At 45.9% G+C, this 27,014-nt stretch overlaps 1 protein-coding gene across 1 annotated transcript in view; it reads left to right on the top strand.

Moving 5' to 3' along the window:
• The window catches only part of STAB2 (stabilin 2), a 165,884-nt gene that overhangs the window by 68,104 nt on the left and 70,766 nt on the right, over positions 1-27,014 (top strand). Inside the window, exons 24-33 of the mRNA XM_075552708.1 lie at positions 747-840; positions 2,146-2,304; positions 7,814-7,909; positions 8,437-8,532; positions 9,617-9,664; positions 11,540-11,676; positions 12,101-12,215; positions 17,291-17,368; positions 20,697-20,795; positions 20,883-20,990. Coding sequence (XP_075408823.1) covers positions 747-840; positions 2,146-2,304; positions 7,814-7,909; positions 8,437-8,532; positions 9,617-9,664; positions 11,540-11,676; positions 12,101-12,215; positions 17,291-17,368; positions 20,697-20,795; positions 20,883-20,990 — 1,030 coding nt within the window. The remainder of the gene's footprint in view (positions 1-746; positions 841-2,145; positions 2,305-7,813; positions 7,910-8,436; positions 8,533-9,616; positions 9,665-11,539; positions 11,677-12,100; positions 12,216-17,290; positions 17,369-20,696; positions 20,796-20,882; positions 20,991-27,014) is intronic.

Raw genomic sequence — 27,014 nt, 5'->3', positions numbered from 1 at the left:
ATTTTATAAAAGGAAAAGCCTGCCATCAAGTCGATTCTGACTTACAGAGAGCCTATAGGATTCCCTAGACTATAAATCTCTATAGGAGCAGACAGCTTCGTCTTTCTCTCATGGAGTGGCCGTATGTTGGGGGTTTCGGCATCATTTTCTTTATGGGAAATCCAGGACATAGATAATAATACTACATAGATCAGGAGCCCCGGCGGTGTAGGGGTTATATGGTGGGTTGCTAACCACAAGGTCAGCAGTTTAAAGCCGCGAGCCGGCCCACTGGAGACAGACAGGGCTTCCTACACCCATAAAAAGTGAGAGTGTCAGAAACCTGCAGGGCAGTTCTTCCAGCATCAACTGGACGGCGGTGAGCGAGCACAGAGGCAGTAGCTAGATGAACAGCTCTTTGGCATTGTAGCGGGGGTGATTGAGGTGTAACGAGAGGTAATAGTAATGGATACGAGAATGAAGAACACATTCTAAAACTGATTGTGGTGAGGGCCACACAACTCTTTAATATAGTTAAACCACTGAGTCACATGGCATGTGAATTATGTGTCCTTAAAACTGTTAAAAAAATAAAACAGGTTATATATATATTTAGAAAAGACCATAGAAAGACATGCCCCCTAACTTCCTCTGAACACTGTGGAGCCACCTAGCGGTGAACCAGTTCACCTCCGGCTGGCTAACTCTTCTCGGTGGTGGCTGAAGCTTCTGGGTCTGGGACTGAGGCTGTGTTCCCTTCTTCGCAGCTGCATCTGCAAAGCAGGATATGAAGGGGACGGAATCCTCTGTACAGAGACGGACCCCTGCGCGGGATTCACCCCAGGGGGCTGCAGCCACAATGTAAGGGTTGGTCTTTGCTTCCAAACTGCCTGGTTGGGAGGGGGTAGGGGGCAGGGGGCGTGTGGGAAGGTGCGTCTGATCCCTCTGCGCTCGTGCTGGAAGCCCATGATGGATTGACGTTGAAGCAATCCCAACAGGGGGCACTCTGGCTCCAAATGTGCAGGGGGCTTTTTGGTCTCTTCACAACCCGGCGGGAACATCCTAGGATGAGATCCATCGTCATTCACTGGATCTCACCCTTGACAGTTTCCACGGCACTTGAATGGACGTGAACTTCCTTGTTCTCACCAGTTCATCCAGCAGAGGTTCAGGGAGGTTAGGTGACTTTTCCTAAGTCCTATCCTGGGACCGGAACCCACCGTGGCCTTCACGAACTCCTTTCAAATAAACACCACTACCTCGCTCGTCCCGTTGTTCGTTGGCATCAAATTCATTCGGCTGCACAGCAGCATGGAACTCAATAGAGTTTTCAAAGCAGGGGGCTTTCCGAGGCAAGTGGCCTGACCTTAGTTCTGAAGGGTCTCTGGGTGGACTTGAACTGCCATCCTTTCAGTTAGTAGTCCAGTACTTAACCATTTGTGCCACCTTCATTCTTCACCTACAATATCATCATTCGTCTCCTTGCTTCCTCTCTGACCCACCACAGTGCACAGTCCACGTGACAGACAGTGTATCTGCGAGGGAATCAGGCCAGGCTCTGCCAACACTTAACCTCCTTCAGGACTTTCCCACGCTGAGGATGAAATCCAGACTCACATGTCCTACTCCACCCACCGGCCTCCCCTTGAGCTAGCCTTGGCCACCTCAGACGGGTCTTTTTCAGACAACTTACCTTACATGCCTCTCTGCCTCTCAACTGTCCTTCGGGATCCAGGTGTGGTCATCCTGGGAGACCGTGAGAGGCGGTATCATGGTTCAGAAGTGGGTTTCATGCTTCTTTGTCACTTTGGGATGTTGAGCAAGTTCCTGAACGTCTCTGAGCCAGTTTTCTCACTGTAAAATAGAGAGTCTCCACGCCGTCCTCATCAGCGTGATTGCTCACACCAAGCGCAGCCCCTGGCTCGGTCAGCGACACAGCGGTGTTAGTGACCATGGCCACTGGCTGTCCAACGCCAAGCAGCTTTGCACTTTGGAGTCATCAGATATTTCCATCTAACTGAAAGCAAATATGCACTCCTGTCATTTCCTTTGCACTCCATCCAAATCCAAGTTTCAAGGTCACACCTCTGGAAGTCCCTTGCCCTTGGGGAGTCCTGGGGCAGTGGTGAGGCTTCAGGAGGTTAGTTTTCCTTTCTTTGTCCACAGGCAGAATGCATCAGAACCAGCACAGGGACCCACAGCTGTGTGTGTCAGCAGGGGTGGACGGGGGACGGGAGAGACTGCTCAGAGATCAACAATTGCCTGCTGCCCAGCGCTGGTGGCTGTCACAGCAATGCGACCTGTTTGTACATAGGCCCTGGGCAGGTAAGTGTGCTGTGTATCCACCGTGGATTTTTCACCTCCTAGACTCAGAAGCCACTGCCACCGCCCAACACACACAAATTAATAATACAACTTATGGAGCGGTTCTACTCTGTGACACATGGAGTCACTACAAGTTCATGTTCCTTTGTTGCAATGGAAGAGGAAACTGAGGCACGGAGAGGCTAAGGAATTTGCCCAGGTCACAAAGTTAATAAATCACAGTGCCAGACTCTCCTGGGGGATGACAGACTAAACAACCTGACTGCAGGTCTGCCCTCTGAATCCGTACCCTGGACTGGACCTGTATTTCTGTAACACTGTGTAGCTCATCATGGTTACACATTGGGCTGTGATCCACAAGGTCAGCAGTTCAAAACCACCAACTGCTCTACAGGTGACAGATAATGCTTTCTACTCCTGTAAAGAGTTACAGTCTTGGAAACCCACAGGGGCAGTTCAACCCTGCCCTATAGGATTGCTATGATTTGGCATTAATTTAAGGGCAGTGAGTTTGTTTAGGGTTTTTAATGTAGTTTAAGAAACCCGGATGGCGTAGTGGTTTGTGCCTTGGGCTACAAACCACAAGGCTAGCAGTTCAAGCCCACCAGGCCCTACTCAGGAGAAAGATGAGGCTTTCTGCTCCCATCATGATTTACACAGCAGGGAGGCCATTCATTCTCACAGAGCTGCTGGTGGGTTCAAGCCACTGACGTTTCCGTTGCTAGCCTGGTGCTTAACCCGCTTGCCACCAGGGCTCCTGAACATACTTAAACAGAAGGTCTAGTCATTTCTCTGCACAGCCCACCGGATTGCCTGGCCTGCTCGCTGGGTTTCAGATACCCACGTTAGAGACCAGTTCCTAAATCATCCTTCTTCACTCAAGCCTGTCTGCCCTCCCGCCAATTGTTTATATCACTTGCCATTCAGACCACACTTTCTTTTATTTTCAATATAATCTAAGGAGAATGTTTACTAAGTCTTTTTTTAAATCATTTTATTGGGGGCTCTTACAGCTCATCACAATCCATCCACCCATCCACTGTGTCAAGCACATTTGTACATATGTTACCATCATCATTCTCAAAACATTTTCTTTCTACTTGAGCCTTTGGTATCAGCTTCTCATTTTTGCCCCCTCCCCCACCCACCCTCCCTCCTGAGCCATTGATAATTTATCCTTTTTTTTTTCATATCTTACACTGACTGCTGTCTTCCTTCACCCAATTTTCCGTTGTTCATCCCCTTGGGGGGAGGGTTACATGTCAATCATTGTGATTGTTTCCCCTTTCTCCCCTCACCTTCCCCCCTACCCTCCGGGTATCGCTACTCTCATTACTGGTCCTGGGGCTGAGACTGTCCTGGATGCCCTGTGTTGCGGGCTCTCGTCTGTACCCGGGCACATGCTCTGCAGACCACGCTTTCAAGGTACAACCAAGACCCCCTTCCCAGAAGAACATTCCAGCCCCTCCCCTCTCCCTTCACCAGTCATCTTCTCATCACATTAGCATCTCCTATGTCAGTTAATCCATCTGACCTGTAATATTTCTTAAAGATTGGACCCCCTTTTTTTAACCCATGATCATGTTTGCTTGTTTTTCACCCCTGCTGTTGTTACTATTGTTGTTGAATATTGTTGGGTCCATTTAGACTCATAGCAACCTGGTGGGACAGAGACAAACTGTCCCATAGGGTTTTCTAGGCTATATTAAAAAAGCCCTGGGGGGCACTGTGGGTTGGGTGCTGGACTGCTCATTTCTAGGTTGACATTTCAAATCCACCAGCCACTCCAAGAGTGAAAGATGAGGCTGTCTGCACTTCTGAAGATTTACAGTCTCGGAAACCCTACTTGGCATCACTGTGGGTGGGAATCAACATGATGGCCTCGCCGTGGGGTTGCGGTTTGGTTGGGTTGGTGTGGTGTGGTGTGGTTTGGATTGGTTTGGGTTGGATTGGGTTGGTTTGGTTTGGTTTGGTGTGGTGTGGTATGGTGTGGGTTGGGTTGGGTTGGGTTGGGTTAGGTTGGTGTGGTGTGGTGTGGATTGGGTTGGGTTGGGTTGGGTTGGATTGGTTTTGGTTGGTGTGGTGTGGTGTGGTGTGGTGTGGTGTGGGTTGGGTTGGGTTGGGTTGGGGTGGGGTGGTGTGGTGTGGTGTGGGGTGGTGTGGTGTGGTGTGGTTTAGTGTGGTTTGGTTTAGTTTGGTTTGGTTAGGTTTGGGGCTGGAACCTTTCACTTAGCAGCAACATGCTGACCTGTTTCACTGCCAGGTCTCTTTCCTTCTTGTTTATTTCCATTTCATCTTCTATGTCTCTAAATTGAAAGCCATTTAAAGGTTCATTCCTGGTGACAGTCAGTCAATACCTGCTTTTTCATCAGTTGAATAAATTATTCCTTTTTTCACTGTTGTTTTAACTTTCAAAATAATTCATGCTAGTGGAAGAAATTTGGGAAAGACAAGGGTGGAGGGACTTTATTTAAATCAATGACAGGATCCCACAATCTTTCTTCTGTCTTTTTTAATGCATTAAAAATTAATGTAGCACTCTGACATCTGATGAGTGGTCCCCTGCCAGCTAGTGCCCCCTAGTGTTAGTGTCTTTGAGTGGGAGGTGGTGCTGGAAGTGTTAGAAAACCCCAGAGCCAATAACGGGTACTAGATGAAATGTGCTCACAGTCATACTGTCAAGAATAGGCAGATCCTGTTAAGCCTGTGTATTTGCTGGTCTGCAGGGGGTAATGTTACGAATGAAACTGGGGTTTGCGAGTGAACACTGAGTCTTTGAAGAATGTAATGCAAGAAAGGGAAACATGGAAAGTGTTTTATACTGAGCATCAGCAAGAGCTTCTGGAAGCCGACCAGCTAGTCGGACCACCGTGGGCAGTTCCTCTGCTTGTCCTCTATCTGAAAGGACCCCTCCAGGGTCCACTCTGAGAGTTACCGCCAACTAGAAGTGAGCCTCCACAGTTGGAAGCAGCCCTGGAGATAGTGAGTGTCCAATGTGCAGGGTAGAGGCTCCCCAGCTGATTCTCTGCTGCAAAGGAAGCCTTGGGAAGGAGAAAGAGGAGTAAAGTATTCTCCTCCCCTGGCAGGAACCATCTCTGGGTAGAAACACTGCAAAATGTTACCAAATATTTGAAACACTTTAAGCCCTCTTGTTGAAGTCCTGCCCTGTCCTAGTGAAGGCTCCCTTTGCCCTCTCAGAGCCCCCAGGGAGACTGCTGCACGGTTATGGTGTGACGTTAACTGTATCAAAAGCCAGACACTCTCCCCGGTCCTCACTTTCAGTGTTTCTGTTTAAATCATGGGAAGAAGGTACTTTTCAAATGTGATTTGTTTTGTTTTGTTTTCTTAAAAAAATATCTATAAGCACTATTTTTACAGCACAAAGAAAGAAAGAAATAGGCAGGAATGGGAAGCAAATGGGCTTCCAGTAGCTGTCTAGTGCCCCCTGTTGGCAGAGCCAAACAACCAGACAACGAGCTGAGGGACCATGGTCCACAAGGGCACCCAGCCCCAGCTTCTCAGAAAAAGAACGAAATCCCATGCCTGAGTCTCTTCTGACTCATAGTGACCCTCTGTAGTATTTCTGTGACTGTGAATCTTTAAGGGAGCAGACAGCCTCGTCTTTTTTCTCCCACAGCGTGGCTGGTGGGTTTGAACCATCAACCTGTGGTTAGCAACCCAATGCTTCCCCAGCAGCACCAGCAGGGATCCTTCTTTTTTCATACAGAAGTAGATTCTTCCTCCTGTTTTTAGGCAGAGGTATGGGGTTTTTTAGTTTGTTTGTTTCTGCTTCTGCATTTTTATTGGGGTGAAATGTATGTACCAGAACATGTGTCAGTTTTGCCGTCTTTACAGGTAGCACTCAGCAGCCTCATTTGAGCGCACGGTGCTGGGCCACCGTCACCACGATCTGCCTCTGGGTTTGTCTGTCACCCTGAAAAGGAATCTTATCATCCCTTAAATGAGGCTGCCCCTGGTAACGCCCCTCTGTGCATTTGCCTCAGATAAATCTTCTATGTCGGCAGCATCCTTTTATTTGTCCTTCTGTGAGTAACTTACTCGGTGGATTGTTTCCTGGGCTCACTCACAAAGTAGCACATTGGTTTTCATGTGCTCCGTGGAGATCACCTCTTCAGTTGCGTGGGTTTCTACTTTGTACGTAACCCGGAAAGCTCCCTGCTCCGCCACAGAGCCCATCATCATCCCCGGGTCAGCAGCTGCGTGCTCAGGGTCATGTCCAGCACAAAGTGCCTGCATGAAGGGACTAAGGGAAACAGGCGTCCAGTTGGTGCTCTGCTCACTAGCATGCACATGGGTGGGAGCCTCCACCTACCCAGATGAAGGTGCACTTTTTGTGGCAGGAGAGGGCTGTCCACCTTCAGATCCACGTGTCCACAGATTGTCCAAACTCTCTAACCATAAAACCAACCTTGATTGCCTTCGACTCAACTCCAACTCCTGGCTACCCGTGTGTGTCGGAGGAGAACTGTGTGCCATACGGGTTTCGATGGCTGGCTTTTTTTTTTCCTTCAGAATTAGTACCTATAGACTCAAGTAGAAACTGACCTGAATGTCAACCGAGGCACCTAATTTTACCACAAAAACCACATTAAAATTGTACTGAAAAATTCAGCTCATACACGAGTTTATATAGTATTTTCTTCTGAGGCCTGTCTGGGCACACGCAAGCCTCCAAATGTTGACTTAGCAGCCACGTGGGATGACCATTTTGCACTCCCATCTGGCCAACATGGGTGCCTTTTCTACACTGCCTAACGGTGGTCCTGTGTGTGGGCCACCGCCACGTGGACCCCCGCCCCCCAGGCTTCCTTAGATAGAGGAGTCAACATGGACAGTACGTTGCTCCATGGTCTTCCTGAGACTATCCCTCCAGGGCCCAGCTGGGATAAGGAAAGAAGCCTGAGCGGTTACATGCAAAGCTGCAAAGCAAAAGGCAATTTGGAGATCAGCTTCCGTCAAGACTCCAGCCTAGGAAACCCTATGGGGCAGCTCTACTCTGCCCTACAGGGTTGTTTTGAGTTGGGATTGACTCAGGGACTCTACAGCAACAACCCACCTCCTGCTGTACAGTCCGTCCCATTCACAGCAGCCCTACAGGGCCGAGTAAAAATGCTCCCTGGGGCTTCCGAGGCTATAAATCTCTACAGGAGCAGATAGCCTCGTCTTGATCCTAAGGAGCAGCTCATGGGTTCAAACCGCTGACCTTGCTATTGGCAGTCCGATGTGTAACTAACTACACCACCAGAACGCTTAACAACAACAGGATGATAAATTCAGAAAGAAAGGACCAAGAAAATCTGTGATTAGAAGATAGAATGTGAGAACAACCGCTCCGACATCTAAAATGTAGCAAAAAACAGGCCGGCGTGCTCTTCTCGGGCCAGCAGGGCAGCTGTGGGTTCCAGAGATTCAGGCTCGGTGCCCAGGAGCGCACCGCATGGAAGCAGCTTGTTTTCAAAGGTCTCCTATTCTCTTCTTGGAATTACAGAGTGAATGTGAGTGTAGGAAAGGATTCCGAGGCGATGGAATTGACTGTGAACCAATAGCGACCTGCTTAGAACAAACTGGGAGATGTCACCCACAGGTGAGTTACCGGGGGAGAAAAATGGAGAAGCAAACCAGGGAGGTTCTTTCTTTGGGACTTAGTAACGAACCAACCCTCTCTTATTCCCTGAGGAGGACATCTGTGCTCCTCCTCACTTTTAACCCATTCCCAAGCTTAGAAGAACCTACATAATAATTGTCGGATAAAATTTGACAATTACATTTTAATGTCATAACAATGAATACATTGTTCAGCACAAGTTCTGTCTTAAATATTGCCTGGCATGTACTTACACGTCAAATGACTGCCCGTGTATCTAGAATTCTCAGCTGCGGATCTTCATATACGAAATCTCGCAGGGAACGAACACCAAGGAAGACTAACTGTGTTTGAATCAGGGCCGCCCTAAACGTGCAGGCTGCGGGGTCTGTGGGATATTCCCACCACCTTTCAGCCCCAGATGTGTAGTTCTCAGCTTCGATGGAGTCTGTCGTCTCTGAGACGTCGTTCGTGTCTAACTCTTCAGCTAGAAAAGCAAACCATTTCTTGCATCTTCATCTTATCAGGCAGCTTGTCGGTTGACTTCCTCTGGCATCTGGAGCTGTGTTTGTCGAGAGGGCTATGAAGGAGACGGCCTGCTCTGCTATGGAGACGTAGCTGTGGTAAGTCCTTGAAGGAGCCGGCTCTAAGGCAAGCCCTCTGCTACCCTGCTCCCTGATCCCTGCTCCCTGCTCCCTGATGCTTGATCTCTGCTTTCTGGAAAGACCCTTGTCTCGCTCAGTTTCATAGCTCCAGTGCCAGTCCTCGGCTATCTTCATTTACAATGACTCCCGTGTATGCTTTTCGCTGTATTTGAACTGTTCTCACATAACACGGAAAACCTTATTCCCAAATGGGATTGTATGCCCTGCTAGAGGGGCCGATATTCCCTCATATGTTCTGATGAGGAGTAAAACTCAATCCACTAACATGCAACCAGATGGCTTTAAAGTGCTCTACAAAGCAAGTGCTCAAAGACGCTTTTCAAAGACCTGCTCGGTGGCTCACAGACCCTGCAGGCTGGAGGAGGAGGGCTAGTTCTTATGGAGCACCTACTAGGTGCCAAGCAGTTCATTTAGCCTAACATCCCATTCTTGCCATTCTCTCTCCAGACCCAATTTTCCCAAATGGGTAGTTAACTGCTCTCTGGTGAACTCTTCTAGTACGCCTGATTGGGTTGTGTGTGTCCTCAGGGCCCTCAGACACTCTGTGGTTTCCCCTACCTGGTGGCTATGGGTGTGGGAGGTGAAAGATTTTTGTGTAAGCAGGCCCTTTATCTGCATCAGCATCACCATGCATGCACACCTTAGACTACAGAGAGGACACATGCCGGGTGGCCACGTCCTTATGAGCTAAGTTTTTATTTGGGAAAACCTCAGGTTGCTGTTTATTTGAACATTCTACAATTGCTTTTGACCTCAAATATGGAAGCTAATAGAATTGCCTAAGCATGGGGGGGGGGGGAGGCGAGCACAGCTCTGGAAATGTAAGAGTTCCTCCAGGTGGGCACCCATCCATGTGGGAACCTCAAGGCGGGCAGGGGAAGGCTGGCAGAGGAAGGGGCAGGGGAAGAATCTCTCAGCCCCAGGCAGTTGTCCATACAGCCTACCCAGAAAATGCGTCTCTCTCTCTGCAACCACATCCCTCACTGATCCCCATCTCATGCATTCTTCTCTCTCCCTCCCTCCCTTCCACGATATGAATAAGGAATTGGCCTCTCTCTCCGATGCAGCTGTATTTAACCAGTGGATCACAGTGAGTACATCGGTTGGGATTTACCATTGGGAAGGTACATCCTTTCAGAAATTTGGAGTGTAGGTCACATAACACGGAAACTACACCTGGTAAGAAAGGTGGGGAGGGATTGCTTAAGCAGTAGCTCTCAACCTGACGACACTTCCAAGATCACAGGAGCACAGTTTCAAATGCCCATGGCCAGAGAGTTTGATGTCTTTGGTTGGAAGGTTGGCCTGGACATTGGTATGTTTCAGCTTTCCATGTGATTCAAACTAACAACTACAGCTGGGAATGGCAGTCTGGGACATGTTAAGATGGTCACTTATCAACTGATTCAAACACATTCACTATAGACGTTGTTGGGGTTTTTTAAGTCAACATAACTCATCAGTGCAATTCACCAAGTTAGTTTTACAGTTAAGAGTGCTAATTGAGAGTACTTTGTATGTACTCAGTGCTCCTCCTAACAGGCCTAGGAAAATGTATTGCTCGCGTAGAAAAAAATTATGATAATCCCCTGGCAACCGGCCCCAGTGGTCTCAATCTCTGTCCTCCGTGTCCAGATGAGCCAAGTTCAGCCAGCCATGCCAACAAACGAGTTATCACCATGAAGCAGGCTTGTGCTAAGTCCCGTGTGGTTAGCATCCGCTCTCAGTCATCTCCCTGGTGCTTCCATACAGGACTTCCCTGATCTTTCCACAGCAGGAGAGGGCTCTGAAACTTTTCTCTTGAGCCCTAACCAATCATACCTGATCTCACCCCGCATCCGTATGCCTGGCCCATGGTGAGCTGCAGCTAGCTCAGCCTAGCTCATGAGTGTGGATTGTATCTTTTCAGTGCCATACTTGGCCACAAAATCAGCCGTGGTGGGAGGATTTCCACTTACAGAAAATATCAACTACAAACCAGAGTCTTCCTTCCTGCTCCTCCTGTGAACCACTTATTAAACGTTTTCTAACATGTCAGCCCATCTACCCAGAACCATCTCTAGGTAAAGCTGAAGGTCTGGTTTAGCCTCCGGTTTCCCTTGCTGAAATTCTACCTGCACTCTTCCCGTCATCCTACTCCAAGTGTATCTTAAGGCCCTGAAGGTTCTCTGTATACACATTGTTAAGCCAGGTTGTGTAGAGAAACGAAATCGGTGACACTGGTCTATGTATATAGAAATAACTTTAAATCAAGACATAATCCCATATCAATAAGGCAGCCCAGCCCAGTCCAACTCAAATCCGTAAGTCTGATGCTCGCTGGAACCCTGCTCAGAGTCCCGCAGCTGCAAGTTGATGGTGCAGAAAGGGGAGCGGGATGCAGGAAGACCACGGGCCAGTGGGTGCAGAGGGACATGGATCCAAGGTCAGTGGAAGTATGACAGTGCACCAAGAGCTCTCAGGATTGGGTGGCCCCCATGGGGCTGCCCCTGGGGGCAGACACAGTCAACAGCAAGCAGAAAGGTGGAAGGGCAGAGAGAGCGATGGAGAAGTTCTCGGTTTCTCCCTTATAAAAAGGCAACCCCATCCCCAGGCTGTAACCTGATTAACAGGATGGACTGTACTTCTACACGGTCACCAAAATTTACGTGGGCATAAAGTCTAACTACCAGCCACACATCTATGATTTTTATCAACCCTGCCCACTAGCTCTTTTTTTAGACTCAAGAGTCAATGAGGAATGCCCATTCCAACTGTGACCTGCTCAGAAAGACTTGCATTTTGACAAAACTGTGATCGGGGAATCTGAGGCATCAACCAATCAGTTTCAGAGAGTGTGTCTCCTGCACCTTCCCCGACACCCCTGAAAGGATATTGCACGCACAATTGTTATCTGTTCCATGCATTGAGTCAGTCTTGTTTGTCTCTAAAATACGTCTGGCCGCTGTTTCCTTCTCTGATTCAGGACACTTTTGGACAGCCCATGCTGTCGTCCACCTCAAACCTCACTGTCCTCGTGCCGTCCCAGCAAGCGATTGCAGACATGAACCAAGAGGACAAAGGCTTTTGGTTGTCAAAAAGCAATATTCCAGCCTTACTTAAGTAGGTACCGTGCATTCTGCTCTTCATGGTCTCTTACTGGCTTCCATGTAAACAGACCTTAGAAGACCGTCTAGGGAAGCCACATGGTCCTTGAATACATGGAAAGGAACTTCTCCGCCCCCCACCCCCAGGATAGAAATAGCTAGCATTCATCAACAGTGAATCCTCCTCACACCTACGCTACGAGATGAGAATTAGAATGATCCCCACTTTGCCCACGTGAAAGCCACAGCACAGAGTGGCTAAGGAGTTACCCAAGGAGCCCTAGTTGATTGTTGTTGTAGACCCACTTGAACCGGCAGTCTGGCTCCACTGCCTGCGGTCTTCCAGGGCGCTGTCCTCCATTGCAGAATCCCGTGGTCTTTAACTGCGCTGCCTCTGGCATGGATAGTTGATTATGGTCGTTGTGGACTCTTGTTTTCAGATACCATACGCTCCTGGGCACATATGGGGTGGCAGAGCTGCAGACTCTATCACCTTCGGACATGCTGGCAACGTCTTTGCAGGGCAACTTTCTCCACCTGGCGAGAGTGGATGGGGTAAGAGAGCTCTGTGATTGGACTGCTTATCGTTCTTCTCGATTGTTTGGCTTGTGGAAATCTTCAACCCTGGGCAAAACCAGGGGGGAAATTATAATAAGGCTTCAAGTAGGCACCAGCCCACTTCAAGAATCATACTGACGACCACACCCTGCCGTCACACTGACCCTATGAAGTTTGGCCTCTGCCACCAGGCTCCTCCTTACAGACGTCAGACTGACCCAGAAAAGGCAGAGCTTTGAGGTTTTCTGAGTAGAGGCTGTGCCATTTCACGGCGTTCATCTCCGTGTGGGATTCCTTAAGAGCTGGTTCTTGTTAGCTGCCACAGAGGGAATAGCAATTCCTAGGGACCCTCAGTGAAGCAGGGCAAGCGTTGCCTGGTGCCTCCTCACAAGTGTTGCTACGTTTGAGCCCCTTGGTGCAGCCCCTGAGTCCATCTTATTGAGCCCTCTCCTTTACCAAGCATGGGCTACTTTTCCAGATTCCTCCTGTCAACATGTCCAAAGTGTACACGAGGAAGTTCTGCCATCCTTGCTTCTAAGAAGCCTTCTAGCTGTGCTTCCTCCTAGAAAGATGGGTTGGAAAAAAATAATAATAATAATAATAATAATAAAGAAAGATGGGTTGGTTTTCCTGGCAGTCCACAGTACTTTCAATTTTCTTTATTCAAACTTCACAACCCAACCTTTACCCCACTGGGCCTCCAGGCTTCTCTGCGGCACTAACACTCTTTTTAATGAATTGTAGATGGTAAAAGTGGAGATTATAGGACAGAGCGTGAATTGCACCGAGGTAGATCATGGGCCCCAGACAAAAGCATTTGAGAAATCAGTAGTCTCACGCCTGCTCCTCCGGGTGAGCCTGGGATGGGCTCTGCCGACCACTCCTGTTTCCTGGGACCCCTCTTGTGTAACACCAGACCTGAGCTCCACAGGGTTTTCCATGGATGGTTCCGAAAGTAGGATTCGAGGCTTTCTTCAAAGGGATCTGGGCGTGAACCTGAACTTCCAATTTCTCAGTTAGTGTCTTAGCCAATTAACATTTATACCACCAGGGATTCCCTGGTCTGCACCCATTGTGCTCCATGTTGTTCGGTATCAGGGAGTCCATTCCAAATCCTCGTGACCCGAGATGCAACAGAATGAAATGCTGCCCGGGCCTGCACCAGCCTCACAATTGTTGCTGTGTCCACTGTTGCAGCCACCATGTCAATCTGTCTCGTGGAAGCCCTCCCTCTTTCACACCCTCCACTCTACTAAGAATGATGTCCTTCCCCGGGTGATGAGTCTCACCTTATAACATATCCAACATACACCAACCTTGCTTCTAAGGAGAATTCGGGCAGTATTTCTTTCAGAGAGATGTGTTTGTTCCTCCTGCAGTCCCAGGTACTTTCAATATTCCTTCCCAGCACCACAACTTAAGGCGTCAATTCTCCATCTCCCATATGCATTGCCCAGCTTTCACATGCCCATGAGACGATTGAAAGTACCAGGGCTTAGGTCAAGTGCACCTTAGTCCCCACAGTGACATCCTCGCTCTTCAACCATTTAACAGAAGTCTTCTGCAGCGGATTTGCCATTGCGGTACTTCATTTTAGCTCGTGACTGCTGCCTCCATCATCTTTGATTGTGAATGCAAGCTAAATGAAATCCTCGACAATCTCAGTCCTTCCTCCATTTATCATGGTGTGGTCTGTCGGTCCAATTGTAAGGATTTTTGTTTTCTATACATTGAGTGGCATCCATGCTCAAGGCATCAAGCCCTCTTGGCTTTCAACGAGCAAAGTCGAGTCATTGGCATGCCACAGGCTAATAAGCTTTCCTCCAGTCCTGATGCCTCATTCTTCTTCATACAGACCAGCTTCTTGGATTATTTACTCAACCTACAGATTGGAAAAGTATGGTGATAGGATACAACCCAGATCCACTCCTTTCCTGATTTTAAACCACGCAGTGTCCCCTTGTTCTGTTCACATGACTTCCTTCTTGGTTCATCTGAAGGTTTCATATGAGCACAATGAAGCTTTCTGGAAGTCCCATCTTTCCCAATGATATCCATAGTTTGTTACGATGTGCCCAGTGGAATTTCTTTGCATAGTCAATAAAACACAAGCAAACAGTTTTCTGGCATTCTCTGCATTCGGCCAAGATCTGTCTAAAGTTGGCCACCATATCCTTCTCTTCTTCTGAATCCAGCTTCCATTTCTAGCATTTCCCCATCCATCGACTTCTGCAACCATTGTTGAAAAATTACCTTCAGCCAAAAATGTACTTGCACGTGATATTAATGATATTGTTTTGTATTTTTGTTGTGTCACCTTTCTTTGGAATGATCAGTAATGTGGGTCTCTTGCGGTCTGTTGGCCAGAGAGCTGTCTTCCAAACTTCTGGGCCTAGACAAGTGAGCGCTTCCAACTCTGCGTCAGCTTGTTGAAACATTTCAATTGGCATTCCATCCATTCCTGGCGCCTTGTTTCTGGATAACCCTTCCGTCCAGATTGGACTTCTTCCTCCCGTGTCATCAGTCCTTGATGATATGCTATATCTTGAAATGGTTGAACAGCAACCAAGTCTTTTCAGTGGGGTGACTCTATAGATCCTTCCCATTGCCTTGTCTTGCTTTTTGCATCATTCAGTATTTTGCCCATAGAATCCTCCAGTCTTAAATTTGAGCTTCAGTTCTTTCAACTCAACATATGTTCAGTATAGTCTCCCTTTTGGCTTTCTAACTCCAGGTCTTTTCAAATTGCATTATAATACATTTTCTTCTTGAGTTAGAATTAGCACTAAATATACAAGTATTGGTTTGTTAGATAGTTTCTTTTATGAAGTAGAGCAGTTACATCTGAGCTCATAAACTTTTACATATACTTATGATCATGTCACTGTATTATACATATATCAGACATTGCATCGGTATTATAAGTCACTGATTCTTCTGGCACACACGAATGACACCCTCATTCAGGGTAAGCATATGCCGGATCCTATTGAATCAAAGAAAAATCAACAAAGGCCCTTGATCTGGAGAAGTTAACCTTGAAAGACATTTTGAATGAGTTAATTCCTTTGTCTGAAATAAATGTCTCCCTTGAACAACACGACATGTGCAAGGTGGATTTGTGAGAAGCTCAAGATGAGGTAAATCCCTTTCTCCACCCCAGAGTTCCCAGTAAGAATTTCAACTAGAAAGTAAAGGTGGGAGAAGAGAACAGGGAATCAGAAAAGGTGAGGCCCAATCGCTGTCTTGGTTGATTGGTGAGTTAAGCAGTTGATATTTAACTCCTGATATAATTTTGTAGCCTTTTAAAAAGTACTTTTATTGGGGGCTCTTACATCTCTTATCACAATCCATTCATTCCTCCAATGTGTCAAGCATATTTGCACATATGCCGCCATCATCATTTTCAAAGCATTCTCTTCCCACTTAAGCCCCTGATATCAGCTCCCTATTTCTTGCCCCTTCCTCCCACCACCCTCCCTCATGAACCCTTGATAAGTTATAGATTATTTTTTCCATATCTTACATCATCTTCCATCACCCCTCACCCACTTTTCCATTATTCATCCTCCTGGGAGGGGGTGTTCTAGATTGATCCTTGTGACCGATTCCCTCTTTCTCCCCCACCCTCTCCTAATCCGCTTGGTATCCCTACTTTCCTTGTTGGCCCTGAGAGGTTTATCTATCCTGGATTCCCAGTGCTTTTGGCTCTTGTCTGTAGCAGTGTGCATGTTCTGGTCTAATCCCATTTGTAAAGTAGAAACAAGGTCATGATAGTGGGGTGAAGGAAGCACCAAAGAGCTAGAAGAAAGTTGTGCGTTTCATCAGTGCTATGCTGCACCCAGACTGGCTCATCTCTTCCCTGTCATCCCTCTGTGAGCAGATGTCCAATTGTCTACAGACAGGCATTGGGTCTCCACTCCATGACCCCCTCCCCCCATTCACCTTGGGTATGATTTTATTCTGGGTCTTAGATTCCTGATACTTGATCCCATCAACACCTCATGATCACAAAGGCTGGTGTGCTTCTTCCTTGTGGGCTTTGTTATTAAATGGCCACTTGTTTATCTTCAAGCTTTTAAGACCCCAGATGCTATATATTTTTATATCCAGGACCATCAGCTTTCTTCACCACATTTGCTTATGCATACATTTTGTCTTCAGCAATCGTGTTGGGAAGGTGAGCATCACAGAATGCCAGATTGTTGGAACAAAGTGTTCTTGTGTTAAGGGAGTTTTTGAGTTGAGGCCCAATGTCCATCTGCAACCTTAATTCTTGACATGTAGATTTGAGTACATAGATCTATTCCCCTCTCATTTTATATATATATATATATATATATATATATATATGCATGCCTGTATTTAGGCCTCTATAAATGTCCTTTGCCTCCTGGTTCTTTCCTCTATTTCCTTTTTACTTTCCTCTTGTCCCACCATCATGTTTGGCCTTCACTCGGGTTTAGTAATTCCTCGCTGCTACGTTGCCTTTGATTGGGCCCCACTAGATATCCTACTGGATTCCAACCAAGAAAGTCAGTTACTTTGAACAATGTTTTACAAATTGTGGGGTCAATTTAGTGAACCTTAACCAGACTTTTTAATGAAATAAAATGCAGGTGAATAAAATCAATATGATCAGAGGGTCCCTTTCATAGTACAGGATTGTTTAATGTAATTTACTGGTGTTGGGAGACATATACTGGGTCTTTTTTCTTCCTTTTCTTTTCTTTTATTATTTATTTATTTTAATCATTTTATTAGGAGCTCATACAATTCTTATCACAATCCATACATACATCCATTGTGTCAAGCACATATGTACATTTGTTGCCATCATCATTCTCAAAACATTTGCCTTCTACTTGAGCCCTTAATATCTGCTGCTCATTTCCCCTCCCTCCCCACTCCCCCTAATGAATAACAATCCAAAGGTATTTCTTACTGTGGGTTTTGATCCAAAAAATATGAAGACGACTTTTGCACACAAAATATGGAAAACCCCTGAAGTTCTTGCCAACTCTGGGGGAACTCTGAGGACACTCACCTCCTCCTTGTGGTTGCATTTGCAGAATATCACGATTGGAGGCGCTTCCATCCTCGATGGTGACAACGCGGCCACAAATGGAGTGATACACATCATCAACAAGGTACAAGGGTCCGTCATTCTACACCAGAAGCACCTCTTCTCTGTTTTTTAAACTCCTGCACAGTCTCTTCTTGTGGGAAGGGAAATGCAACTTTTATCTAAGGGTTGAAGCTGTGCTGTATTCTGTTACTTTTATGTTAAGACCACTTAGAGGCCCTGTCCGTTCCATTGATGTCCTGGTGGCACAGTGAGTGGAGAGCTGGGCTGCTGCCTTCAGCAGTTCAGGCCCATCAGCTGTTCCAAGGGAGAAAGATGAGGCTCTCTCTTCTCATCAAGATGTATAGCCTCAGACATCTTGGATAGCAATTCTGCTCTGTCCTTTAGGGTCACGGTGAGTCCGAATTGACTGGATATGGGGCGGGGTGGGGTCATTTTGTTTTATTCATTCCATTTGTTCATGCTAAGCTCTTCAAAAGGAGCTTTGGTGGAAATCAAGTATCTAACAGCGGTTAAGTACTTGACTGCTACCCCAAAGATTGGTGATTCCAACCCATCCGCCCTCTGCAGGAGAACGAAGAGGCAATCTGCTTCCATGAAGGTTGAATCCCTTAGAAATCCTAGGCGGCAGCTCTTTCCTGTCCTTAAGGGTCACAGGGAGTCAGCGTTAGCTTGATGGCAGTGGGTTTTAACTGCACAAAAGGCCCTATACCAAAATGTAGCCATTTGTTCGAGAGAGTTTCAAAAAGTTCACAGGAAAATGCCATTTTATTTCCGTTCACTTTTTTTCCATCAACTTTTCAAAGTCTCTTCATATCGTCTCTCTTACTTATGGCAACAGTTTAAGGGACACGTAAGAACCCGAGTATTGGGTATTACGTACATGCAGATGGGACATAATTAAGAACTAAAGAGAAGCAAATATTTAGGTATCACTTTCCCTACCTCTCTCTGCATTGCTGCACCCTAAAAATATGGGACAAGGAAGATCCGAGGGAAATAATGGAAAAGTAAGAAAAAATACTTTGAGATTTTCATTTTCTTCTAAGACTCATAATATAAATATATTATTCAAAGACAGGAAGTAGGGTCAGGGAGAAATTTGCTAAAATGGGGTTTTAAGCTACTCTATAATTTTCAGTTAGCTATAGTAAGGGCTTCATTTAAACTTAAAATAAAAATGAGGATATATTGGGAAAGTTTTAGAAAGTGAAGGATTGAAAAAACCAATGAACTAACTGCATTTTCACTAAAATTGTTCTTTCTTAGTACTTTCTAGCTACTCACATTTTTTATTTTAAATCCAATTTTTTTTAATAGAGGCTCTTCTGCAGACTGAGTGCAGTAGTTGGCAAAGGTCTTGTCATTCCCCTTTGTTGTTAAGAAGCATCGATGAGCAAGTGATTCCTCCTTTATGGGCAACTTTGATGATTTCACCACTTCACAGAATGCAAACTAGTGTGACTTGTTTGGGGAATTTTGCTCCTCTGAACCTGACATCCAAAAGTATTCAAAAATCCTTATACAAAACATAACTCGATCTCTCCTTCTCACTTACATTTTTTGTTGGGCACATCCAAAAATTGCTAGCATGGCACTTCAACCCACCTCCTCCACGTGGAATACTATCATCTCGACTTCCCGTGAGCCTATAGGACCAAGCACAACTTCCTTGTGGGGTTTTCTACGCTGTAACCTTAATGGGAGCAGATTGGCAAGTCTTTTCGCCACACAGAGTTGTGTTGGGCTCACACCACAAACCTTTCTTTCTCTTAGCAGCCAGCATGGCACTGCTATTCTACCACTGGGCTCAACAAATGTTGAAGGCTGATTGAATTAGGAAACATTCCAATTTGGGATTCTTGCATCTGCGATGATTCTATGTAGAATGGGAAGCTAGAAGTAGCTATCTAGTCCATAAGGTTAATCCAACCCATCTTCTGCCATGGGGTCAACGCTGATTCATCCACATCCTAGAGGACAGACTGAAACTGCTCCCTAGAATTTCCAAGGCTGCCATCTTTCCAGAAACAGACTGGCTCATCTGTCTCCCACAGAGCAGCTGCGGGTATCGAACCCCTGACCTGATTGTTAGTCAGCAGCCTCATGCTGAACCCACGTTAATCATGCAGGGCTGGAAAACTCAGGTGCTTGTATGGTTCAGACAGATGGTAGAAATGAGTACAAGGAGCTAGTTGAAGGTGTCAGAGAGGGGTAGGGACTGTAACTAAGGGGTTTCAGTAACTCCTTAACCAACAGGCATGCAGACTGGTGATATCTTTAAACAGATGTCAAACATCAAGGAGTTCTAGAAGGAAGAAAACATCTCGAAACTGCTTGTAGTAGCAATTATTCAATACCGCTTGATGTGCTTCAACTATGGGATGGTATGCTATCTGAAATCACTCCTAATGAACTGGTTTTAAAAAAAAGAGTCAGAAACCCAGATTTTTAGATGAAAGTTCATTATTTTGATGCATATTTGTTTGTCCTGCGCTCAACAAAACCTTTCACAAGTCAGCTCCGGGCCCTGGTTGGCAGTTTGACTTCCAGGTAAATGAAAAGGCCGTGAGAAAGCCTGAACAACATGCAAGTGAACGAGAACAGCCACAAACATGGGTCTCCTCTGCAGCGGCGGGGTTTCAGTCCTACTGAGAGGGTCTTCCCTGAGCCCTGGCTGGAGGGGTTAGAGTCCTGCTCACCGGCTAATGAGGAGATCAGCACTTCACACCCACCGGTCACTCTAAGGGGAAAAGATGTGACAGTGTGCCTCTAAAAATCACAACCTTGGGGGCCCCTTGAGGCAGTTCTACTCTGTCTGACAGGGTCCTTATGAACTGGAATTGGCTACAGAGGACTGATAGGATCGGGGTTGGATTTTTTCCACCCTGAAAGTGTAGAGTCTGGAGCCCTAGTAGCACAGCCCAGGTTCATTCACTGGGCTGCTAACCTCAGGGTCATGAGCAAAACCACCAGCCTACCAGAGAGGCAGATGAGGCTTTCTACTTCTCTCTAAGGACTGACAGTCTCTGAAACCCCTCTGTATATAGAATCGACTCATTCGATGGCCGTGAGCTTGTTTGGACAATGTGGAAGAGTCAAAAAAGGTTGGAATGTTTTACTGCATGGAATTGTAAAGTCTTTTCCGTAAGGTGGAATTTTCTCAAACGAGGGAGATTGAAGAGCTAGACTTAAAGCTGAACTAATAACATCTCAAATTCCCCTCCAGCCGTGTTGCTCAGCATCCAGTGTTTTCAGGTTGAGCGTAATCTTCAGATCCTGGCCAGTGTCCTTTCCTTGGGCCACCTACCCACAGAGGGGACCTTTCTGTGAACAGCTGAGTGACAAGTCCTTCAAAATGTACTCACAGAGTTCTCGGCTTCCTTTGCCAGGTTCTGATTCCCCAGAGAAGTCTAATTGGCTCCTTACCAGGCCTGCTGACCCGGCTGGAACAGATGCCCGACTATTCCATCTTCCGTGGCTACATCATTGCAAGTACCATGTTCTCTGCCTGACCATTTGCTCAGGTGCCTTAGGAGTGGAGATCCCTCTCATATTCTTGTCTCTTTCCATCACAGCAACATAACCTGGCCAGTGTCATTGAGGCTGCCGATGCTTACACTGTATTTGCTCCGAACAATGATGCCATTGAGAATTACATCAGGGAGAAGAAAGTTACTACTCTAGTAGGTATTGGGGACAATACCAGGAGTGCTATTTTCTTAACATGGAGACACTGCATGTTCAATCCATCAGTTGCTGTATATCATTTCTCTCTTTCATCAAAACTCCCTCATCCATATCTAGGTATTTCTCACGTGTGGTATTGTTGCTGTTAGATGCCATCGAGTCAGCTCTGACCCACAGTAACCCTAGTACAGAATGAAACACTGCCTGGTCCTGCACCATCCTCACAATTGTTCCTGTGCCTGAGCCCATTGATGGAGCCACTGTGCTGATCCATCTCATCGCGGGCCTTCCTTTTTTTCACTGCCCCTCCATTTTTACCAAACATGATGTCCTTTTCCAGGGACTGATCTCTCCTGACAATGTGGATGTAAGACAAAGTCTTGCCAACCTTGCCTCTAAGGAGCACTCTGGATTTACTTCTTCCAATACAGATGGGTTTTTCTCTTTAGAAGTCGATGTGTCATTTGCTCTCTTGAGTACTGCCTCCATGAGCATTGATTGTGGATCCAAGTAAGACAAAATGCTTGATAACTTCAACCTTTCCTCCATTTACCGTGATGTTACCGATTGGTCAGTTTTGAGGATTTTACTCTGCTTTACATTGAGTTGTAATCTAGATTGAAGGCTACAATCCTTGATCTTCACTAGCAAGTTCCTCACTTTCAGCAAGCAAAGCAATCTGCACATCTCAGGTCTTTAATAAACCTTCCTCCAATCTTGAGGCCACATTCTTCTTCAATCAATCCAGCTTCTCTGATGATTTGCTCAGCTTATAGATTGAACAAGTATGGCGAGAGGATCCAACCCTGAAGCCATGCAGCAGTCCCTTGTTCTGTTCCCATAACTGCCTCTTGACCCATGGGAAAGTTCCGAATGAGCACAATCAAGTGTTCTGGAATTCCCATTCTTCTCAAGGTTATCCACAGTTCACTATGGTCCACACAGTGCCTCTGCATAGTCAATGAAAGACAAGTAGACATGTTTATGGTTTCACTACTCTGAGTCAAGATCCATCAGACATCGGCCATGATAACCCTGTTCCACATCTTCTTCTGAATCCGGCCTGCACTTTTGACAGTTCCTCATCAGTGTGCTGCCACAACCGTTGTTGGATGAGCTTAAGTAAAATTCTACTTAATAATATCATTCTACTGTTGAACATTCTGTTGGGTCTCCTTTCTTTGGAATGGGAACAAATAGGGATCTCATGTAGTCAGTTGGCCAGGCAGCTCTCTTCCAAATTTCCTGACAGAGATGAGTGTGTGGTTCCAGTATTTCTTTGGCTTTCTGAAACATGGATGTTCCGTCAATTCCTGGACACCCTACAAACCCCACCTGTAGAGGCTCCGTAACACATGCTGACTTTGTACCTGAGAGCCATATATTTAGTGTATAGCACAAAGAGCTCATAGTTGGCTCCCTGAACGTAGATGTCTCAGAAACCTGCCACGAGCTTCATGACTGCCTATTGCGATGATTCTAAAGAGCTTTCCGTGGCACTGAAGAAGACTATGAAAAATGGTAAGCTGATCTTCCTCTCCATCTCCTGCACTGACTCCTCCCTGGACCCACGTAGCGAACCTAGGAACCTAGGAAGAGCAAATAATTTCCTCCTTACAATTCTCACCTTATCTTTCTTCCTGGACACTTAACATCTACAGCAGCAATTCTCAATCTGTGGGTTGCGACCCCTTTGGGGGTTGAACGACCCTTTTACAGGGGTCACTCAATTCATATCAGTGACAAAATTACAGTTAGGAAGTAGCAACAAAAATAATTTTATGGTTGGGGGGGGGTGTTCACCACAACATGAGGGACTGTATTAAAGGGTTGTGGCATTAGGAAGGCTGAGAACCACTGATCTAGAGGTAAACCTCCAATATTTATCAAAGTATTTTGTAAAATAATAAAATGTTTGAGACTTCAGTCATGCTACTTTGTGGCTCAAAATACTTCAGCGGATCCTCAAGGCTCTATAAACTGCCACCAGCAGGGCCCAGGGTCCCTACCCCCAATGAGAGGATGTGTTTAAGGATGTCATTGACTGACGAGCAAATCATTTTTACTCATCGCCTTATTTCGGGTGGCTGAGATGAAGACACTAAGGCAATGAGGCGAGAGCCCCCCTCCTACACCACCCTTGGGGTCACTACATCTCCACCAATTCTCTGCAGGAACCAAGCGGTTGGACCTGCGTGATCTTGTGATCCTGAGCTGGCTGGCAAGCTCATAAGCCAGGGAGTGAGGGGAGTTTTCACTTCGCTGTGATAGGCCTGCATTTCTGGGGGTGACCTGGACAAGAGAACGTGAGGACCCGTTGTGTGGTTCCATGTGAGATTGCTGGTGCCGTATGTGTTCTCCCACATGGCTGCCTAGAGGGTAGATGGGCTCCTCCAGAGGCAAAGATAGGCATGAACTCCAGATTCTCAGTCTACACGGAGAGGCTACTTGCTTCGGGAGTAGAGTGAATCACACAGATTGAGCCCCTGTCAGAGAACAAGTCAGAGGCCATGGGTGATACCGCTGACTCTCCTAAGAACCCGGGACTATGTCCACGAAAGAGAGAGATGATGCTCTAAACACTTGCCAGGCCTAGAAATGTCCGTGTCAACGCCATGTCACCCCGACAGCTGTCAGATAAGCTCCACCCTGGCTCTACTCAACTGCCAGCTCTCTCTGATCCTCAAAGTGAAGCCCGTGGAGCTCAACTCTGCATTTGGTGAAATCGAAACAGGGCCTGTAAGCATGTTATGTGAAGCCCTGTGTAGCCTGTTCTCCTGGGACACACGGGGAGGGAGGCCTCAGGAGCTGAAGTTGACTGCAAGTCGTTCTTAAAATTTGAGTAAGGACCCAACTAGCTTTTCAGAACTGAGTCAGAATGGGTGGAGATGGCCCCCCACATTACCAGCACAGGAAGATCTCCTCAGCACCTACCAGAGAGGAGGGATATCCTGTACTTCCTGGAGGTAAATCCACATAAAAGCTAAAGAAACCCAAGTTTCTTAAAGCACAAGAGCAGCAACGTCTGCTGGCTGACTCCCCTTTGCCACCGATCAGTCGCCCGAGCCACATCTGTGAGCCCTGCTCTTCCTCACCGCATCCAATTGTTCTCAGTACGAAGCAACCCAGCCAGCCAAGCCGCTGACCTCATGGTCTCTGGGGGCCCTGCTTGGACAGCAAACTGCATGGGCACCTTGGTGCAGATACTCTTCTTACCCAAGCAACACTTGGCACCAGGCCTTTTTTTTTTTTTGCTTTCTCCTTCTTACTTTTATTCTTCTCCGGCAATTTCCCCACCCCAAGTGCCCCCACTTCTTTATGGGGCACACATGTACACAGAATAACACTAGCAAAGGAGCAGAAGGGCCCATGCAAAAAGTATCTTTCTTGTTTATTTTCTTTGTACCCTTGTTCTATTATAATGGATCTATTATTTTTTTCTAGATCTCTCGATTTCCTCATCCAGTGTAACACACACACACACACACACACACACACACACACACACACACACACACACCACCCCTGAGAATACACATTCCCCAGAGACAGACAGGCAGACTGCAGGAGTACTCACGCTCCAACAACAACAGCAACCATTCAAGAGTTGTGTTTCCTTCGGGTTTCTTTTCCTTTTTGCCTTTCAGCGCACAGACCTGCCACATGCGCACTGCAGCAAACAGGAGTTCAGCATGCAACCCGAGCCACACCTGTCTTTGTCTCTCCCCCCTGCGCACACTCCCACGCTCCTGTGCTGCTTTTTCTCCCGGTCTTCTTCTTTCTCTTTTTATCTCCTTCCCCTTCTCTCTTTTTTGTTACTTTTCTCTTTCTCTTTCCTTCTTACAAATAAATATAGTTCTTACAAATAAACCCACTTTTCCTGGGCTAAATATCTGCTTACACTTTTCTCCTGCCCCGCCCATTATCTCTGCACGCTCGCTCTCTTTCCTTGTGGAATATATTTCCATGAAATCTATTGATTCTGATTAGCATTAATCTTAAAATTATGTCTTAAGATACATTTACCTATTTTTAATAATCTGTTGATCTATTCAGATGGTCACTTGTTACTACTGTCATTACTTCTATTTTACTCTCTCCTGTCTCCACCCACCCTCCACCCCCACTTTTCCCCAATTACCACCTCTCTCCCCTTGTCTCCATTTCACAGTGGTATGTTTTCTGGCTCCTATTAGACCCCAAGATGAATAACATTATGAGAGACAAGAATGAGCACTACATAATGATTAAGGAATATATAGTCTCAATAAACATATTCGAACCCAATGAAAGACCCTTTCAATAAATCAATCAAATTCTTATAGAGTCAAAATTAACAGCTCAGCATTTTTAGTAGAAGATTCAACACACCACTCTCCATAAAAGACAGAACATCAGGAAATAGATTCAGTAAAAAACAAAAGAACTGAACAACACAATCAACCAGCTGGATCTCCTAGCCCAGCAGTTCTCAACTTGTAGGTCACAATCTCTTTGGGGGTTGAATGACCCTTTCACAAGGGTCACCTAAGACCATCAGAAAATACATATTTCCGATGGTCTTTGCAACTAAGACACCGTTCCTCTATCCCTCTCCAGGCAGGTCTACCCACATACAGATATGCCCACATACCAGTGCCCTGTATGAAGACTGTTACCCATGCTATACCATACTTCAAGACAAAGTTTCATTTATTTGTCTTTAGAAATAAATATTTTTCAATATATAATTACTTATTGTTTTGTGATAAATCACTATGCTTTAAGAAGGTTCAATTTGTAACAATGAAAATACATCCTGCATATCAGATATTTACATGATGAATCATAACAGTAGCAAAATGACAGTGATGAAGTAGCAACGAAAATAATGTTATGGTTGGGCAGTCACCCCAACAAGAGGAACTGTATGAAAGGGTCGCAACATTAGGAAGGTTGAGAACCACTGGCTGAGACATTTGCAGAGCATTCCACCCATCAACAGCACAGTATATATTCTTCTCTAGCACACATGGTACATATTCTAGAATAGAGCACATGATAGGCCACAAAGCAAGCTTCAACAAATTCAAAATCATTGCGATCCTAGGAAAAGGCAATTATATTTTTGTTGATGGGTAAACTAGATGGAGTAACCTCTCAATGGAGAAATCCGGTTAGCATTGCTTATAAAGAACCTCATATTCCATACAGAGAATATGTACTACGTTCTTAGTTGGACATTTTTTACCGAGTTTGTATCCAGCCCTCGGTGACCCAGACTATGTGCTACATATAGACAACTGCGACTTTAGGCTCTGTCTTAAAAGCTCACAATAGCCTTCACCGGCCACACCAGTAGGATTTGGTGTGCAAACCCCACTAAGCGAACTGGGCTTGATCTCAAACGCACTTGTAGCAGAGTTGAGAACTGACATACTCCCTTGGACTTAAGGTTAAAATGTCCCAGTGTGAGAAGCACAGATGACTGCTAGTCAAAGGTCAAAGAATGGGTGGTCATTGGAATTCAATTCATATCTCTTGTTTTGACGGTGCCCAATGAATGGTGATCCAGGACTACCATATATTTATCATTTTAATGCTTTCCTTGCTTTTTATGACATGTATTAGTCTCATAGTCATGGTTTTGCCTTTGTGAATGAGTGTTGTTGACAGTTTTGTCCTATCACCAACCCCTATTGTTCTTGTAAATAGTGTCCTGTCAATTATGTATTTGATGTGTACAGGTCAACAATTGATGCATTGTGGTCTCAAAAGCTAACCTATGCTTGTATAACTTCCTTCTCTCAATAGTGTTTTAAATTCTATATGATTAGCTAAATTAATAACATTATCAATAGAATTATCTTATGCTCCAGGAGGATGATTTATAATGTTCTCTATCAAAAAACAATAATGATGTTTCTAAAGCAAACCAGAGACCTACATAAATTATAGCTACATGAATGGATTTGGGACTCACACTTCATTCTAGCCTAAGAAAAATTAGTTTTTATGGCATGACCCTACTCAATACTTTC

The sequence above is a fragment of the Tenrec ecaudatus genome, chromosome 6 (genome assembly GCF_050624435.1).
Source record: "Tenrec ecaudatus isolate mTenEca1 chromosome 6, mTenEca1.hap1, whole genome shotgun sequence".
NCBI classification, from domain to species: domain Eukaryota; kingdom Metazoa; phylum Chordata; class Mammalia; order Afrosoricida; family Tenrecidae; genus Tenrec; species Tenrec ecaudatus.
This window is presented reverse-complemented; position numbering and strand designations above follow the sequence as displayed.